This window comes from Nematostella vectensis, chromosome 2, assembly GCF_932526225.1.
Source record: "Nematostella vectensis chromosome 2, jaNemVect1.1, whole genome shotgun sequence".
Taxonomy (NCBI): Eukaryota; Metazoa; Cnidaria; class Anthozoa; order Actiniaria; family Edwardsiidae; genus Nematostella; species Nematostella vectensis.
Genome location: NC_064035.1, coordinates 16,493,314 through 16,511,244, shown reverse-complemented (window position 1 = coordinate 16,511,244; position 17,931 = coordinate 16,493,314). Strand labels below are relative to the sequence as shown.

At 43.2% G+C, this 17,931-nt stretch overlaps 2 protein-coding genes across 2 annotated transcripts; one reads left to right on the top strand and one right to left on the bottom strand.

The window, feature by feature from the left end:
- Positions 1–70: 70 nt before the first annotated feature.
- On the top strand, positions 71–12,979 carry LOC5515715 (SEC14 cytosolic factor). Its single transcript, XM_032385514.2, has 15 exons — positions 71–371; positions 2,026–2,081; positions 3,532–3,595; positions 4,041–4,067; positions 4,378–4,470; positions 5,281–5,364; positions 5,744–5,805; positions 6,035–6,104; positions 6,250–6,272; positions 7,105–7,294; positions 8,117–8,159; positions 9,690–9,768; positions 9,899–10,030; positions 11,722–11,802; positions 12,530–12,979. Exons 1-15 carry the CDS (start codon positions 279–281, stop codon positions 12,627–12,629), a joined length of 1,197 nt encoding a protein of 398 aa, XP_032241405.2. The 5' UTR covers positions 71–278; the 3' UTR covers positions 12,630–12,979.
- Positions 12,834–17,894, bottom strand: LOC116620024. The gene is made up of 7 exons (XM_032385516.2): positions 17,683–17,894; positions 16,943–17,051; positions 15,396–15,538; positions 14,829–14,916; positions 14,680–14,753; positions 14,120–14,246; positions 12,834–13,499 (listed from the first exon to the last, which is right to left on the bottom strand). The coding sequence occupies exons 1-7, from the start codon at positions 17,892–17,894 to the stop codon at positions 13,419–13,421; spliced, it is 834 nt and encodes a 277-aa protein (XP_032241407.2). The 3' UTR covers positions 12,834–13,418.
- Between the last annotated feature and the right edge of the window lie 37 nt (positions 17,895–17,931).

Sequence of the window (17,931 nt, the reverse complement as noted above, 5' to 3'; positions counted from 1 at the left end):
TTGTTACAAAATATTGATTAGAAAAGTAATTCCTCCTACATATCCCGCCTAATGCAAGCGAATGTGCAGTTTATTCTGGTGCACAGGTTCGCTACCTTCCTTCTATGAATGAATTATTTACCGAGCACTTGATTGTGGTCGGGCCTCGTCAAGTTTCCTAGTCTGCGTGGTAATGAAAAATAGCATTGCATTCCCCTAAAGAATTCTGACAAATAGCCTCGAGGCCGTAGGGCCGACTGGTCAACCCTGGAAGCAAGTTTCCATTCTACTATTGAGCAATGAGTGGTTATTTAGGCGACTTGAGCCTGACTCAAGAAAAATCACTGAACGAATTCATAGAGTTATTATCAAAGGAAACACAAGCTGACGAGGTAACTGGTGATTTATAGATTGAATAATAGAATGTTGTTACTGTGAGAGTTTAGTGGTTAGTGATTTGAGCAGTTTCGAGTTGTCATCAAAGTCCCAGGCTCTGAAAAATAATTTAAGCTTAAATGTTATATTTCAAGATTCCTTTTCTAAATAAGCAAATGTTTTCGAGTAAAACCGATATCCATAGATACTATTTTGTAAGTATTATTTGACTCAAATTATTGTCCGTAGTGAGTGAAGAATTTTTACGGATATCATCAAGAAGTTTTTTTAACCTTCGTGAGTTGAAGAGTTTAGACGACGCGGTCCGTAATTACGACAACGACCTCAGTGGTTTATAAGAAACATTTTCTAATATTGCTTACCGTGTCATTATATATCCTAACTCATTTTCTTTCTACCTGTAAGTCTGTAATTTGCTTTATGCTCGCAATTTATTATAGAACTCGTATCAAATTTCTCCCGCGAAAATTAAAGTCGTTGCATCAGTTCCGCGGTAAACCATTCAGCAGTTAAATGTAATCAGGAGACCATGATGCTGTAATAAAACTGCTGAACTGAATGGTTTGGGAAATTTCTAAAAACAGAAATACTGAAATTATGTTTATTAAGACTTTATGAATTAATTATATTTAATTGCTAACCTATTTAAATGTAGAACTTTTGTCTGGCTTTATTTTTTTTTATAAAATGGTTTTCAAACCGTTCAGCTCCCTTTTAGTCAAGCCGTAAAACATAGTTTGTGGTGTTGAAGAAAGCCCACAACAGAATATTTGTCTGATTTTCTTTTTATGAAATTCTGTGTGTATGGGAATTGATATAACCACACTGGTATTTAGAACAAGCTATACATGGCTTCTATCATTCTTAAACAGTACTGGTGTTTATATTTTGCGCTACCACGAACAAAGCCAACCTACTGGTTTACCAACTGCGCCGTTTTATATCACTTAAGTAGCTCTTATATATGCCAAAAGTTATCAAAGCGGATTATTTTGAGAATTCTTTGTCCGTGGTTAAGTGTCTTCGTCCGTTATAAGAGTGTGGTTATTCGATTAATTCTATTATGTAAAACTGAAATCTATTCAAGCCCTTTTTGGTTTACATTGAATTACGTGAAGTTCGTGGAAACACCTTCACATAACTGTGTGACATTTTTTAAATATCACAGTTATTTTTTATTAAGCGGTCTCCTTTTTCCAAACCCTCTTCAATATTAGATAATAAAAAGCCAATTTCCACTGTCTAAATCCTGTATTTGAGAACCTTTATAAAGCGACCACTTTGCACGGTCCCAATGGTTGTCGCTTTCTTGTTTCAACGCAAAGCACGATCGCGCGTCACTTTTTGTTACGCATGCCAATCGCAATACAAGATGCCGATCGTACTCAAGAATTCGGTGACATTCTGGCTTTTGGAGAAAGGGGCATAAATGAGGCGAAGAATGTTTGTTTGCTCTAGTGCGTCCTAATGTGCCAAGGGGGGGGGGGGAGGAATGTGACATAATTTTGACATATGTTCAGATATCTCGAGATGTGTCCATGATTTATTATTAATTTTTTTTATTCAAAAAGGGGTCTTCCTTGTTCTCATAGTCACGCCCTGACAGTAATTTCGCTGACGTACCATGGATTACAATCTTCTCATTTTCAGAGAACGCTGTTGCGGTTTTTACGAGCACGGGGGTTTGATGTTCAAGCAGCGTACAAGTAAGTTATAAAAGGGTTTTTACGAGCACGGGGGTTTGATGTTCAAGCAGCGTACAAGTGAGTATAATAAAGGGTTTCTACGAGCACGGGGGTTCGCTGTACAGGCAGCGTACAGGTGAGTAATAAAGGGTTTTTACGAGCACGGGGGTTTGATGTTCAAGCAGCGTACAGGTAAGTTATAAAAGGGTTTTTACGAGCACGGGGGTTTGATGTTCAAGCAGCGTACAGGTAAGTTATAAAAGGGTTTCTACGAGCACGGGGGTTCGCTGTACAGGCAGCGTACAGGTAAGTTATAAAGAGTTTCTATGAGCACGGGGGTTCGCTGTACAGGCAGCGTACAGGTAAGTTATAAAAGGGTTTTTACGAGCACGGGGGTTCGATGTACAAGGCAGCGTACAGGTAAGTAATAAAGGGTTTTTACGACCACGGGGGTTTGATGTTCAAGCAGCGTACAGGTAAGTAATAAAGAGTTTCTATGAGCACGGAGGTTCGATGTACAAGGCAGCGTACAGGTAAGTTATAAAAGGGTTTTTACGAGCACGGGGGTTCGCTGTACAGGCAGCGTACAGGTAAGTTATAAAAGGGGTTTTACGAGCACGGGGGTTCGCTGTACAGGCAGCGTACAGGTAAGTAATAAAGAGTTTCTATGAGCACGGGGGTTCGATGTACAAGGCAGCGTACAGGTAAGTTATAAAAGGGTTTTTACGAGCACGGGGGTTCGCTGTACAGGCAGCGTACAGGTAAGTTATAAAAGGGTTTTTACGACCACGGGGGTTTGATGTTCAAGCAGCGTACAGGTGTAATAAAGAGTTTCTATGAGCACGGAGGTTCGATGTACAAGGCAGCGTACAGGTAAGTTATAAAAGGGTTTTTACGAGCACGGGGGTTCGCTGTACAAGGCAGCGTACAGGTGAGTAATAAAGGGTTTTTACGAGCACGGCGGTTCGATGTACAAGGCAGCGTACAGGTGAGTAATAAAGGGTTTTTACGAGCACGGGGATTCGATGTACAGGCATGTTACTTTGTCAAAATAACAGTAATTTGTAAGTGGTGGACTGTCGCGTAAAGCCTAGGTGGCGCAGTTGGCAGAGCGTCACTCTGTTGTTCATGTGCCTCTCACCACTAGGTTTTGGGTTCGATTCCCGGTCCCGACGTGAGTTGATTTAGTTGGCCTCGCTTTTGCTCCGAAGGGTTTTTTACCGGTTTTCCTCCCTCCACAAAACCAACATATTCTATCTTAGCCTTGATCCGTGTTCAGACATGAGTTGTATGGCGGCTGCCTAGGGCCCCTTCCCGTGCCTGCTCGACCACGTCTGAATCTACGCTCTCGTAATTCAGCATACCAGCTGCAATGAGAGTGATTCGCTACTCCAATTTTTTTTTATTCTATTTTTTGTTTGATCGATTTTATCAAGCTTTTTCTATCTTGTTCTTCACTTGCTTTTACCAGGCAATACTTATCTACAGTCGAGTGGAGGAAGAAAAATGGCATTGATAGCATCCTTGATAAACCTGTAAGTTTTACTCTCAATAAGTCCAATTAAAACATTCTAGGACATACGATTTTCTAAGGGTGATTCCCAATTTCAAGGGGACTACCCCCTCCTATATTACACACACTGTATCTTGGCAAATGTCCAGGGTGGAAATTCCGGGGGGGTCTCCCTATAAGAGAATGCATATCTTCTTTGGGACTGTACACTTGTTCCCCTCTTTTTTTCCTTCCTTATTCACTACATGCGCATATCTTTAAATTTAAGGTACCCCCCCCCCCCCAAAAGGGGTCATTTTCTTATTAAAGGCTCGTCAAATACTATCCTTTTTATATATGATACTTCGCGTACATCCCCCCCCCCTCCTCCTTCTCAGCAAATCCTGGCTTAACACGTTTCCTATAAGTAGGAAAAAAAAGCTTGTTCTCTGTTTGGAGTCTTAATCATGTTTCTTGTGCGTTTCTAGAGACCACTGGATAAAGAGTTTCGCGAGGTAAGAAGGCTAGCACGTCAATTAGCTTGAGTTCATAGGGAGTTTTCAATACTAAGTGATGTCGTGAGGAAATTATTGTGAGTTCATTGGGTTCATAGCTTGAATCCATTGGTTTTTAGCTTGAATTCATAGTTTTTTTTGCTCAAATTCATAGGTTCTTATTAGCTAGAGGTCATAGGTTCTTAGCTTTAACTAATAGGATGTTTGCTTGGTTTAATAGGTTCTTAGCTTGGGATTCATAGAAAGTTTTCATCTGGTGTTGTCTGATTGCTTAGCTTGAGATCATAGTGAGTGTTTACTAATTACACAGGTGATGTCTTGTGGTTTCCACAAGCAGGACAAGGAAGGACGCCCGTGTTACATCGAATATACCGGAAGAACTGATGTATCGGCCCTGGTCAAGGTACACACCATTGTCAACTACAAAATCTGCGCCAGGGGTTATTTTCCACACACGGCCGTAGCAGGCGGTGGGGTACTGGGCTACAGATCTCAGGCGCGTACACAGGGGGGTGCGCGCGCATACCATCTCTTGGCGGCAAAAAGCGGGTCATTTCTTATTAAGGAATCTCCAAATACTATACCTTTTCCATATGAAACCTATGACTGCGCACCTCCCCCCCCCCCCCCCTTTGGGCAGTCCTGGGTACGCGCCTGGCTCTGCCCCATTTTAAGCGAACACGCAAAGTATGAGTACCCTATTTTTTTCATGTCCTAGGTGATATGCTTTCTAGAAAGGCGCTTTTTTCATCCATTTTATCTCTTGATGAAACGAATTTTTATAACGTACAACCATAACAAAACAGGCTTTCAATGATCAATTGTTGTGGCGGGTAGTATACTGGCAGTCTTCGATACTTTCTTTCTAACGTCAGTCCCCCTCGTCATCGGGAAGTGTAATTTTTTTAGAGCAACAACCTCAGGCTAGGAGCTTATTCTGGGGGCTCTTTTTTAGCAATTAGGGTGTTATATATTATGCCTAGTGCACACTAGCGACATATCGACATAACGTATGGGCTCGCGCACTCTTATCTTTGACATAACGACATGGACATAACAACATAAGAGATGTCAGGCTAAACATAGTGCGCGCCCATGTCGTTATGTTGTTATGTTGCTAGTGTGCACTAGGCATTACTCCTTTTGAAGTCGTAACTACAGGAAACTTTATGTTATAAGAAATGTGTTGAGGATCTTTCCTTTTTAATTTCAGCTTCCGGTTGATCAAGTTATTAGACGTCATATATGGAACTGCGAGTATCAGATAGCAAGAATGGCGGAGTTGTCGCAGAATTCGGTCAGTTCTCTTGAAGAAAATACCTCTATCATCACCCTCTTAAAGTCCCATTTGACATTCAAGCACATTTCTAGTTCCAAATCAAGCGGCTGTAAAATACCATGATTAAATACCATTACTGGATCCAAGCGCCCCTTGGTAGCAAACATGACAATAAGTGAACAGGTTGGTGGACATCGACAAAAAATTTAACGTAAAAGAATCATACAGGCTACTCGTAGTCTGTCGTTGGCGACTTTTCCTTTAGCTTACACCGTATTTCTAGTTCCATTCCCTTTTTTTAACCTGTGGCTCGGTCCCAAGGATGGTCACTATAATTTCACCATATTGCTGCGTATGCTATATGACAATAACTTGAGAGCATTTGCGTCCACCTTAGGATACGGTGGTAGAAACGATGGTACACATCCACGACATGACAGGAGCGTCTATTGTCCTGAGGTAAGTCAAAAGTATTCGGAATCTTAGACGAGGGCGAAGACGGCAGCTTAGACAGAAACACTGCTTGCTCATTTGTACGGTTGCGGAAATTGTGAGACTTGGAGTTTTCATGTCGTGGCTTGTTTCGGCTAAAAATCGATCTACGTCTTCGTCGTCATCGCCCTCTGGCTCGACATTTCCGTTTATGTAGAATGTGTTCTCTAATGAGTTGTCGTTTTGGTGGCTTTAGAAAAGCGCTAAACATTTTCAAGAGACTAGCGAAGTTGGACCAGGATCACTACCCGGAAAGAATGGGAAAAGTGAGTTTGAAAGCTGTCATGCCAACATTTCAGAACGCTTTCTCTTTGTCCCGACTAACGTTCCCCGAATTTCTTTTCCAATGGTAGTTTTAAAGAAACATCTTAACGACTTTCAATTTTTAATTGAGTATTTTTCTGGTTTCAGATATTTATTGTCAACACCCCATGGTAAGGGTTCATACTCATAATTTATACTTTTCCACTTATTTGGTTCGTCTGATGCTTGACGAAAGTATGCTAAAGATGTATACTCTCGTGTTCGTTTTTTGTGTCTATATTTCATACTCTTTCCATATTATTTCGTTAGTCTAACGCGTGGCAAAAATTTGCTATAGATGTAGATGAAGTAAATAAAACAGGACACCTTATAGTCAGAGTGTTTCGATATTGTTTAAAAAGAGAGTACAAGTAGCGCACTTTGTTATCCAGTTTAAAGGTTGTCGCCCCGTAACACCCCGTAACACCCCGTAACACTGCAACAACATGACCAAGTCTCGGCACAGTAGTACTATAAACAGGCCCGTTCCGAGGGGGGGGGTGCAGGGTGTGCGAACGCAGCCCTCCCCCACAACTTCCGAAGGTCTACTTTCGATTCTCAATAGACGTGCTATTTGTAGACAAAACTATAAAGCATAATCTAGATCACTCTGGTATGTAGCAAACCCGACAATTAAAGTCCCGTAGAGATACTGCAAAGTCATAAAAAATACCCTCTTTCTTTGTTCTTTCAGGGGTAGTCAGATTTTTATCAGAGAACTTCCCCCCCCCCCGGAAAAATGTTTCGGATTCCGCACCCCCCCTCCTCCAAGAAAAATCCCAGGTACCGGCCTGATGAAAAACAAACAACAAAATACGCATTGTTGGTGTAGCAATGTTCCATTTATTTGTAACAAAATTGCGGCTTTTGCGAAAGCCTTAAGCCGAGAATCATCTATTAGTCTCCCAAGGATCTTATTATCCTCGGATGTCATTACCTTCCACTTATTACTGTGTGTCGCAGGGTTTTCCCCGTATTGTGGAAGATCGCGCGCGTATTCCTAGACCCCAAGACACGAAGCAAGTGCGTGGTTCTCAAGTCCAGCGAAAACCCCAAACTGCTCAACTATTTCTATGCGGCGGACCTCCCCGAGGAGTTCGGTGGGTGCTGCCGTTGTGAGGACGGGTGCTTACCCCCTATTCCAAAGCATATGGTGAGGAGATGAGCCTGGCGTGTAGCTAGCTTGCGCTAAGAGATCACGGTGACCTTTCTGGGTGGCAAATTCAAAACAAAATAACCAAAAGAAAAAAAAAGGAAAAGACTGCGCCCGTCCCACAAGAGAACGACGAAAAAATAAAATGTTTAAATGAAACTAAACCCTTTCTGAAAAAAAGAATTCTGGCTTTTTTCGTAAGCGCTGACAAAGTTGCTTTTGTTGCTGATATTTTGCCGCTGAAAGCCTTAGCGCACGCTAGTTTGTCACCTAAAAAGCCACGTGATCTCTTAGCGCAAGTCCCCTATTCCCTTAGATGCAGGGGGATGCGCGAAATAGCTATCATAAGAAAAAGGTATCTTTGGATGTCAAAGAGGGGCGCGCCCATTGCGCTTAACCCTAACTACGCGCCTGTTGAGACGATTTCGTGCGCACGGGTGCTGAGCAGTCGTGTCGCTATATAGTTTATAGCACCGCGCCGTGTGCCAACAGTCTTGACTAATTGATAGCTTAATTTAGGTGGTTTGCTTGTGCCTATGGTTTGGATAGATTAATTTTTACCATCGTGTTCTTCATCGTTATAATGCCCAATGGTTGATCAACGCTTTGTCAAAGACTTTCCATTATACAATAAATAAAAAGAATTGACCAATCTGATATGAAAAAATCGCAATGACTATCAGCATAACGAGCAAATAACAGTTTCATCATTTTGTACTTCAGTAATAATAGACCAAATATTTATTTTCAGAATTTTTAATAATATTTAATTTCAAGTCAACAGAGAAACATTTTTAATAATATTTAATTCCAATTTAACAGAGAAACATTGCGGAGGCCCCCACTCTGAGGGAACAGTCTATCGGTAAGCCTGCCTTAATCACACAGAGCCCAGGGCCTTTTCCGCCGACCCAAATAATAGTAAAGGGAACAGTCTATCGGTAAGCCTGCCTTAATCACACACAGCCCAGGGCCTTTCCCGCCGACCCAAATAACAGTAAAGGGAACAGTCTATCGGTAAGCCTGCCTTAATCACACAGCCCAGGGCCTTTTCCGCCGACCCAAATAATAGTAAAGGGAACAGTCTATCGGTAAGCCTGCCTTAATCACACAGCCCAGGGCCTTTTCCGCCGACCCAAATAATAGTAAAGGGAACAGTCTATCGGTAAGCCTGCCTTAATCACACAGCCCAGGGCCTTTTCCGCCGACCCAAATAATAGTAAAGGGAACAGTCTATCGGTAAGCCTGCCTTAATCACACAGCCCAGGGCCTTTTCCGCCGACCCAAATAATAGTAAAGGGAAAGGACCCGGGGGACGAGGTTGTGATTTCGGACCGATTGTCGGGAAAAGGCTGATTTAAACAGCACGATGTAGTTGTATGCGACTTGCCTGCAATTCCTCTACCACTCGAGTCGTAGAGTATAAATCAGCCTACCACTCCGCTACGACGTTCGGCTACGAAAGTCGAAGCGTGTAATTCAGGCTTAAGAAAAGTCGTAGGAAGGTCGCATACGACTAAATCGTGATGTCTAAATCAGCCTTAGCATTTACTTGCTTCGATTAATTTGTTGGGTCAATTGTCGGGTAAATAATCACAATGCGATTTGTTTGGTCGATTGTCGGGTAAAACATTTACATGCTGCGATTTGTTGGGCCGATTTCGGGTAAATCATTTTCATGCTGCGATTTGTTGGGCCAATTGTCGGGTGAATAATTTACATGCTGCGATTTGTTGGGCCGATTGTCGGGTAAATAACTTACATGCTGCGATTTGTTGGGCCAATTGTCGGGTAAATAATTTACATGCTGCGGTTTGTTGGGCCGATTGTCGGATAAATAATTTACATGCTGCGATTTGTTGGGCCGATTGTCGGGTAAATAATTTACATGCTGCGATTTTTTGGGCCGATTGTCGGGTAAATAATTTACATGCTGCGATTTGTTGGGCCGATTGTCGGATATATAATTTACATGCTGTGATTTGTTGGGCCAATTGTCGGGTAGATAATTTACATGCTGCGATTTGTTGGGCCGATTGTCGGGTTAATAATTTACATGCTGCGATTTGTTGGGCCCATTGTCGGGTAAATAATATACATGCCTCAAATTGTCGGTTTGATTGTCGGTAAATGATTTACATGCTGCGATTAATTTGTCGGGCCTCTGCCTCCGCTTGTGAAGGGAAAAAGCGGGCCCGACACGAATATGCTCTTGAGTCAGATTTTAAGACATTGAATGGAATTACACAAAATCGGCCCGACAAATGAATCATTCATTTCTCAGGTTACACCAGTTTTATATATTTGGGATTGTTACTATACTACACGCAACTATACAAGAGTTGTGCGATGTTATTATCTTACATGAGTTGCAGTTAAGTATTTTCTTTTTCAGGACCTAAAAAATCGTTTGAGAAAAGTGAGGAATGTAAGAACGACGGTGACTCGATAGCATGGTACTTCAAAACGTCTAGGTATGGCCCATTTAAGCACAGAATCTCTGACGATAAAACAGGACGACCTTGATATTCATGTACAAATATACACTAGTACAGAACAAATCTTCGATTTTATTTATTAAAGAGTTTTACTTTTGTTTTGCAGTAAAGAAATCAAATTTGGAATTAAATTTAAGCCCAGGCCCCACTCTGGTTGGAAAGACCGGATGAATGATATTCCAGAGGTCTGGGTCGAGGATCTCAATTTTGTTACTGATTTCGAGGGTCCTACCACAGGGTGAGTCACCAGTTACACACAAGCTGTATGTTCGTGCCTTACACGCGGCAGTATAATATCACCTTTTTTTTTTTGGGGGGGGGGGGGGGGGGGGGGTTGGAGGTGGCCGCGAAATCCGAAAAAGGGGACCTACTTTTTCAGATTTGGCTTCAAAATGTTTGACTTTTAGATTTATGACATACCAGAGTGTTCTAGAGGGGCCTATTTTCTATCTTATTCGCTCTGATTAGTTTTGTCTACCAATGTGGACGCCGTTGTGGGGGGTACGAACGCACCCGCTGGATAAGGGCCTGTGACTTTCAGGTGGTAGTATAGTGTCTCGTGCCTTACTTGTGACAGTAAAGGGTCGAGTGCCTTACACGTGGCGGTAGTGTCACATGTCTTGTGACAGTAAAGGGTCACGTGCCTTACACGTGGCGGTAGTGTTACATGCCTTACTTGTGACAGTAAAGGGTCACGTGCCTTACACGTGGCGGTAGTGTCACGTGCCTTACTTGTGACAGTAAAGGGTCACGTGCCTTACACGTGGCGGTAGTGTCACATGCCTTACTTGTGACAGTAAAGGGTCACGTGCCTTACACGTGGTGGTAGTGTCACATGTCTTGTGACAGTAAAGGGTCACGTGCCTTACACGTGGCGGTAGTGTTACATGCCTTACTTGTGGCAGTAAAGGGTCACGTGCCTTACACGTGGCGGTAGGGTCACGTGCCTTACTTGTGGCAGTAAAGGGTCACGTGCCTTACACGTGGCGGTAGGGTCACGTGCCTTACTTGTGACAGTAAAGGGTCACGTGCCTTACACGTGGCGGTAGTGTCACATGTCTTGTGACAGTAAAGGGTCACGTGCCTTACACGTGGCGGTAGTGTTACATGCCTTACTTGTGACAGTAAAGGGTCACGTGCCTTACACGTGGCGGTAGTGTCACGTGCCTTACTTGTGACAGTAAAGGGTCACGTGCCTTACACGTGACAGTAGTGTCACGTGCCTTACTTGTGACAGGAAAGGGTCACGTGCCTTACACGTGGCGGTAGTGTCACGTGCCTTATTTGTGACAGTAAAGGGTCACGTGCCTTACACGTGGCGGTAGTGTCATGTGCCTTACTTGTGACAGTAAAGGGTCACTTGCCTTACACGTGGCGATAGTGTCACGTGCCTTACTTGTGACAGTTAAGGGTCACGTGCCTTACACGTGGCGGTAGTGTCACGTGTCTTACTTGTGACAGTAAAGGGTCACGTGCCTTACACGTGGCGGTAGTGTCACGTGCCTTACTTGTGACAGTAAATGGCCACGTGCCTTACACGTGGCGGTAGTGTCATGTGCCTTACTTGTGACAGTAAAGGGTCACGTGCCTTACACGTGGCGGTAGGGTCACCTGCCTTACTTGTAACAGTAAAGGGTCACGTGCCTTACACGTGGCGGTAGGGTCACGTGTCTTACTTGTGACAGTAAAGGGTCACGTGCCTTACACGTGGCGGTAGGGTCACGTGTCTTACTTGTGACAGTAAAGGGTCACGTGCCTTACACGTGGCGGTAGTGTTACATGCCTTACTTGTGACAGTAAAGGGTCACGTGCCTTACACGTGACGGTAGTGTTACATGCCTTACTTGTGGCAGTTAAGGATCACGTGCCTTACACGTGGCGGTAGTGTTACGTGCCTTGTGCTTGTACCATATCCGTTTGTTGACCTAGGTTCTACTCGCCGCCGTGCCCAGGAATGTGTACACTTGTTTGGGATAACAACGACAGCAAATGGCTTTCCAAAACTATCAAGTGAGTAGCGACTTTACCAAGGGTGGCGCGGGCGGGGGGTGGGGTGGCGTGGCTGACTGCAACTGCAAAGTCAACACTAACCGCCATCGACACAATGATCAGCAACCATCTGCAACATCACCACTACCATCACTATCAACTATCATCAGCATAAACATTATCATCATAATCATCATCATCATCACCCTACCATTACCATAGCAACAGCTAACATAAGCATCACCCCACCATCGTCATTATCACCATCAACCAACATCATCATCACTACCATCGTCACACAGCAGCATGACTTCGCCACCATTATTATCAGCATTGTTATCACTATCGTCATCATTATCATCAGCATCAAGTGACATCATTAATCATTGACACCGCCATTATTACCAGCATTGTCATCACTATCGTCATCATTATCATCAGCATCAAGTGACATCATTAATCATTGACACCGTCATTATTATCGCATTGTCATCGCTATCGTCATCATTATTATCAGCATCAAGTGACATCATTAATGACTTACACCGCCATTATTATCAGCATTGTTATCATCATCGTCATCATTATCATTAGCATCATATTATAACCATCATCGTCATGTACCACTTTATCGCACTTATCGCCGCAATGTTGATTCAAATAGCGCATGAGATGCGTGGAGTAGTTAGGCTAGATGAGCACACTAAATAATGATCACGTCAATAACATCTGGTACGTCTTATGTTAGGTATCACGTGATGGTCACGGAAGCCGAGGTTGATTCCGATGATGAGAAATCGCAGTCTAACGGGACCCTTCACAAACGGACCGGCGGTGCCAAGGATTAACAATAAATCCAGACAACTAAGGTGTCTGCGTTTCCCTCGCGTTTCCCTAAACCAGGAGGGCATGGGGTATAAGTTTTGCAAATATCGGTTAAAATCCTTTATTTCCACTAGAAATATTACCTTTTATTTAATGGTAGATACGCGGGGTGAGTGCGGCCGATGACAATTTATATACATCATTCTCATAAATGACAGTAAGGATAATAATTTTTGAAAAATAATTTTACTTTAGCTTTCAAATACAGATCACTAATGTAGCAGATAAAGAATTAGATATTTTTCTAGACTCAGCTATTTATTCGACCTTGAATATTGAGCCGCGGCATTGAATAAAAAACAACTGAAATATCTGGCAATGGTATTGCGCCGGTTAAAGTGCAAACTCCCCCCACCCCCACCCCCATTCTGCAACCATTATCATCACCATCATATGCACGAGAAATCATTCAAAAAACTTATGTACAATTTAAAAAAACTCTTTGAAAATATTTGTTTACAAAGTTTATATATACACTCTAGATGTCAAAGTTGTTTGGTAAAAAAAAAACAGCCTTAGATGGTGCGTGGACATGTGATCATGAGACTGCAAATGAAGTGTCATAATACCTGTTTACACCACAGGGTCGTAGCAGGGGGTAGGGCACTGGAGGCATTTGCGCCCACCCCAATATTTTCGAAATTAAAAGAAAATGGCCAGAAGGGGCGTGGCTTTGCCCCCCCCCCCAATATTTTCTTAATGTTTCTGTATTGTGCCCCCCACAATGTCAGATGGCCGGCTACGGCTCTGTATTACGGTATGACTTCATAGGAATTTCCTTCCTTCCCTCCACAAAGACTTCTGCATTTCCCAAATGTGAAAACACAGCCATCCTACAAAAAAATAGGACACGAGTTGAATGAAAAACAAAAACAAATAGCCACAAAGATGGGAAAGCTATTGATCTAAGCAGCAAAAGCACACACTGTGTTTTTGCGTTTGGGTTTCGTCCAAGGTCCATGTCTTAGCCGTGTAGTTCATTGTGCTTCTATTGGTTTGTACCATATACATCAACATGTGTTCAGAGTCTATCGTCGTATCCAGGCCCGTACTCAGCCATGGTGCAGGGGCTGCACCCCCCCCCCCCCCCCCCGCCCCCCGCAACGGCTGAAGGTCCATTTTCGGTTCCCAATGGACGTGCTATTTGTAGACAAAACTATAAAGCATAAGCTAGATCGCTAGCTACGTAGCCAAATCCGACAATAAACGTCCCGTGGAGATACTGTGGAGAGACATTTTTTTGTTCTTTCGGGGATTGTCAGATTTTTATCAGAGATCTTATTCCCTTACTCCCCCCCCCCTACGGAAAAATTATGTCCACTTTTTCGGATTTCGCACCCTCCCAAGAAAAATCCTGGGTACTGGCCTGATATCCACGTCTGAATTACACAGATTTACGACTATTCACTGCTACTAAAATTTAACAAATTTAGTCGATCAAATGGTTCAATACCTTGATAAGGGCGGGGAGGTCAACCCAGAAAGAATAGTTTGGCACCAGTTCTCTTCCCGTCGCTCCTTTCACGAAATGACTTATCAGGATTCCCACGACGAGGTACACGCAAATGACGCTAAAAAATCTGTGGAGAGCAAACAGACACAAAACCTCAGCGCTTGAAATAATTCACACCAAATCAGCTTCTTGCCTCCTATACATACAACAATTATTGGCTATGTAGTGTTTTGAAAACGTCGCAGCAGTTCTGGAGTACCGCGCGGTGCATGACGGCCAGGATGTGCTTCAGGATTCCTGTGGTTGTCCCCGCAACAGCAAATAACGTGGGGCCCTACGCGAGGATATTCTACAAGCGGTCATGTTGTTCCGTGAATAGCAAACCATGTGTAGCCTCGCGTAAAACACGGATTCACTTTACTCTTGTTTTACTTTAATGCGCCATCGAAGGGACTATGAGAAAACTACATGAAATACTGTTCCACACACTTCCCATCCTATGTGATGTAAGAGGTCTGTTTCTTCTTCGTGTCGACAGAAGGAGTACTCTTCATACTTACACTATTAGTAATATACTCCCCGTGCTTATTCCACTACGGCTTGGACATGCGTATTTTGAATGGAGCTTTGAAGTCTGTAAAAAGGAGGGTATTAATTAAAAATGAAAAGACGAAGACATGATAATGTAGGTTTTGTAATAAAAACTTACAAATATCGTCGTTGACAACCCTGAATTTGTGAATGGGTCTAGGGTACCCTCCTGGCTTTCACTGCAAACAAGTTCGATGTTTACTACCCTGGAAACGAGAATTGAGATATCAGTTATGTCTCATAAAAGCGCCTTTTAAAAATTTAAAGATTGTTCTGTTTTTGACCATCGTTTTCACGTTCACGTGTGGACGATTCCCGTATCCTTATCAAAAAGGCTGTGTCTTCAAACGAAAACAGAGTGGGGACGGGGTCTTCAAAATGCCCTCCAGAGTGGAACAATCAGTAAACGGTACCCTTCCTGTGCCGTCTAGGGGGCGATGACGGGAACTTTTGAGCAAGAAAAATAGTGGTTCGTTTTCGTATCGTTTTTTCATTCACGTGTGTACGAACCGTTTCAAAACAAAAAAGTTTCGTGTTGACGCGGATCTCTTTGCAAATGGAACAAAAACGTTGCGTTTTAAAACGGAAACATATACGTGGGGACGGAGGCAGAAAACCTGGGCACGCCCATATTTTTTTTAACGGTATCAAAATTAGATTTAACAGAAGCAACAGAACTACATACGTGGAAGACCCCAAGTACATTGTCCCTGTGTAGGTGATGAGGCAATTCCCTGAGGACGCATCCAGCTTAAAGTCTGCAGTATTCGCCTTGCCGATACCGTACAAGTTACTTGAAACCCCGGAGTATGGCATATACAAACAAACCTGATGTAAAATGAATTAATACTAATTTGACGTTTACAGGGGAAGGGGAGGGGGGGTAGTTTAGGATCAAAGTGTATGATGGAGAAGTCCTAGGGATTTTATGGAGTAGCCTACTTGTGGGCGTTGTAGTTTTTTATCCGGAGGAAAAACCCGTAGTCCAGACCTGGGCTTTCTTTGCGCTAATCATTCTGACTTCGAAGTCAATTATCGTTGATAGAAAGGATGTTATGTTGTAGTTATTCCAAATATGGAATCAAATAATTTCCTTATATGTCAATGCCAGGTTGGAAAAAAAGTTCTTGATATGCCCTAGTCTATTGCCTGTTAGAGACAGATCGTTGGAAAAGTGACTGGGCACTGGGTGAGGGGGAGATGGCCCGGGGAAGGAACAAAAAATGCAGCCCAAACCAGACAAAAAATGCAACAAAAAGGGGGAAAACCTGCACGTCTTAGAAATAGAAGGAAAAAAACCCGAACGACTGAAACCACCACAGCCACCCTCCCCCTCCTTCGCTTTTCTTATGGTCATCCCTTAGGATACCACCACAGCCACCCTCCCCCTTCTTCGCTTTTCTTATGGTCATCCCTTAGGATACCACCACAGCCACCCTCGCCCTCCTTCACTTTTCTTATGGTCATCCCTACTATACCACCACAGCTAACCTCCCCCTCCTTTGCTTGTCTTATGTTCACCCCTTAGGATACCACCACAGCCACCCTCCCCCTCCTTCGCTTTTCTTATGGTCATCCCTTAGGATACCACAACAGCCACCCTCCCCCTCCTTCACTTTTCTTATGTTTACCCCTTAGGATACCACCACAGCTAACCTCCCCCTCCTTCGCTTTTCTTATGGTCATCCCTTAGGATACCACCACAGCCACCCTCCCCCTCCTTCACTTTTCTTATGGTCACACATGGTCAGCGTTTGACTTGTCTTATCTGTCCACACCCCCCCCCCCCCACAACAGCCGAAGGTCCACTTTTGGTTCTCAATAGATGTGCTATTTATAGAAAAAAACTATAAAGAATAAGATAGATCACTCTGGTATGTAGTCAAATCCGACTATAAACATCCTATTGAAATACTGCAAAGGCATAAAAAAACCTTTTTGTTTTTCTGGGGGTGGTCAGATTTATCAGAGAACTCCCTCCCAACCCCACCCCCCCTGGAGAAATTAGGTCCACTCTTTCGGATTTCCACCCCCCCCCCCCCCCCCCCCCCCCACCACCAATAAAAATCCTGGGTATGGGCCTGCACGCCTTGCATGGATCTAAAGGGGGAGTGTAAGTGTAAGGATATAAGATGACTAACTGGTACTTGACCGTTCAGTTATCTGCCCACGCCTTGCATGGATCCCCCCAAAAAGTAGAGTAATTGTCATGAATCATGAATGATGACTAACCGATACATCTTGACAAGTGTTCAGTATTTGACTTGTGGAATCTGTCCAGCCCTTGCATGGGTTCCAACTGTACTTGTTGTCTGAATCTTGGTCTGTGATCTCTGTGAATCTAAAACACATATTGACATAAAAGATAATGTTAAAACCATTTGTAACAAAAAAAGATGATGCTTTCAAACAATGCCCTTTTTGCTACCTGTTTTTCCCTGAAATTATAAGTAAATGGAAACTAGGGGCGTGACTGTGCTCTCCCCCTCTCGCCCCCAAGGTTTCTTCTTGGTCTATGTTTTGTGCCCCCCACCCCACCCCCTCCAGTAATTCAAGGCCCATTTCGGCCCTGGTAAACAATGTGATTTTTTATTTAGCTACAAAAAACTAGCTGCCTGGGAATGATGTAATGGCAATGGCATTTATTTTTTTACTGGTGGCAAAAAAAAAAGATCCTAGATTGCTTACCTTAGCTTTTATTAAATCTTTTTTCAACCCTTTTTTCAACCTCAAATAGAGAATTTTCAACCCTCTATGACTGCTACTTATATTTCTTCTTATGAAAAAAAATATATTTTTGGGTGTTATACCCTTGTCTAGTCGAGGCCTGTTTTTCTCGTATTGCGTGACACGATGTCACACAAGAGAGAACGGATGCCCAAAGGCGTGATTCGGGCGTGATTCTTTAGTTTTCAGTCAATCGTTACCCGTCCTGCATATGCACGATAATCTGTTAGTACCCCTGACATTACCTCGGGGAGTTTCCTTGACCGATCAAGGCGCTAAGATCGATATATCCCTTGTCTGTGGACGCCCGACAGGAAGAACCTTTGACCATCTCGCATTTTGTGAGAGTCGACACCTCATGAGGCATTGCGAAAATAACCAAGAAAAGAAATCCTTGTAGATAGTGTGGTGATCTGCAAAGACTTCTACTAGGGCTGTGAACGATGTTTGAGGACATTGCAAACAATTTAAAATAAGTACCCTGCTCCTACATT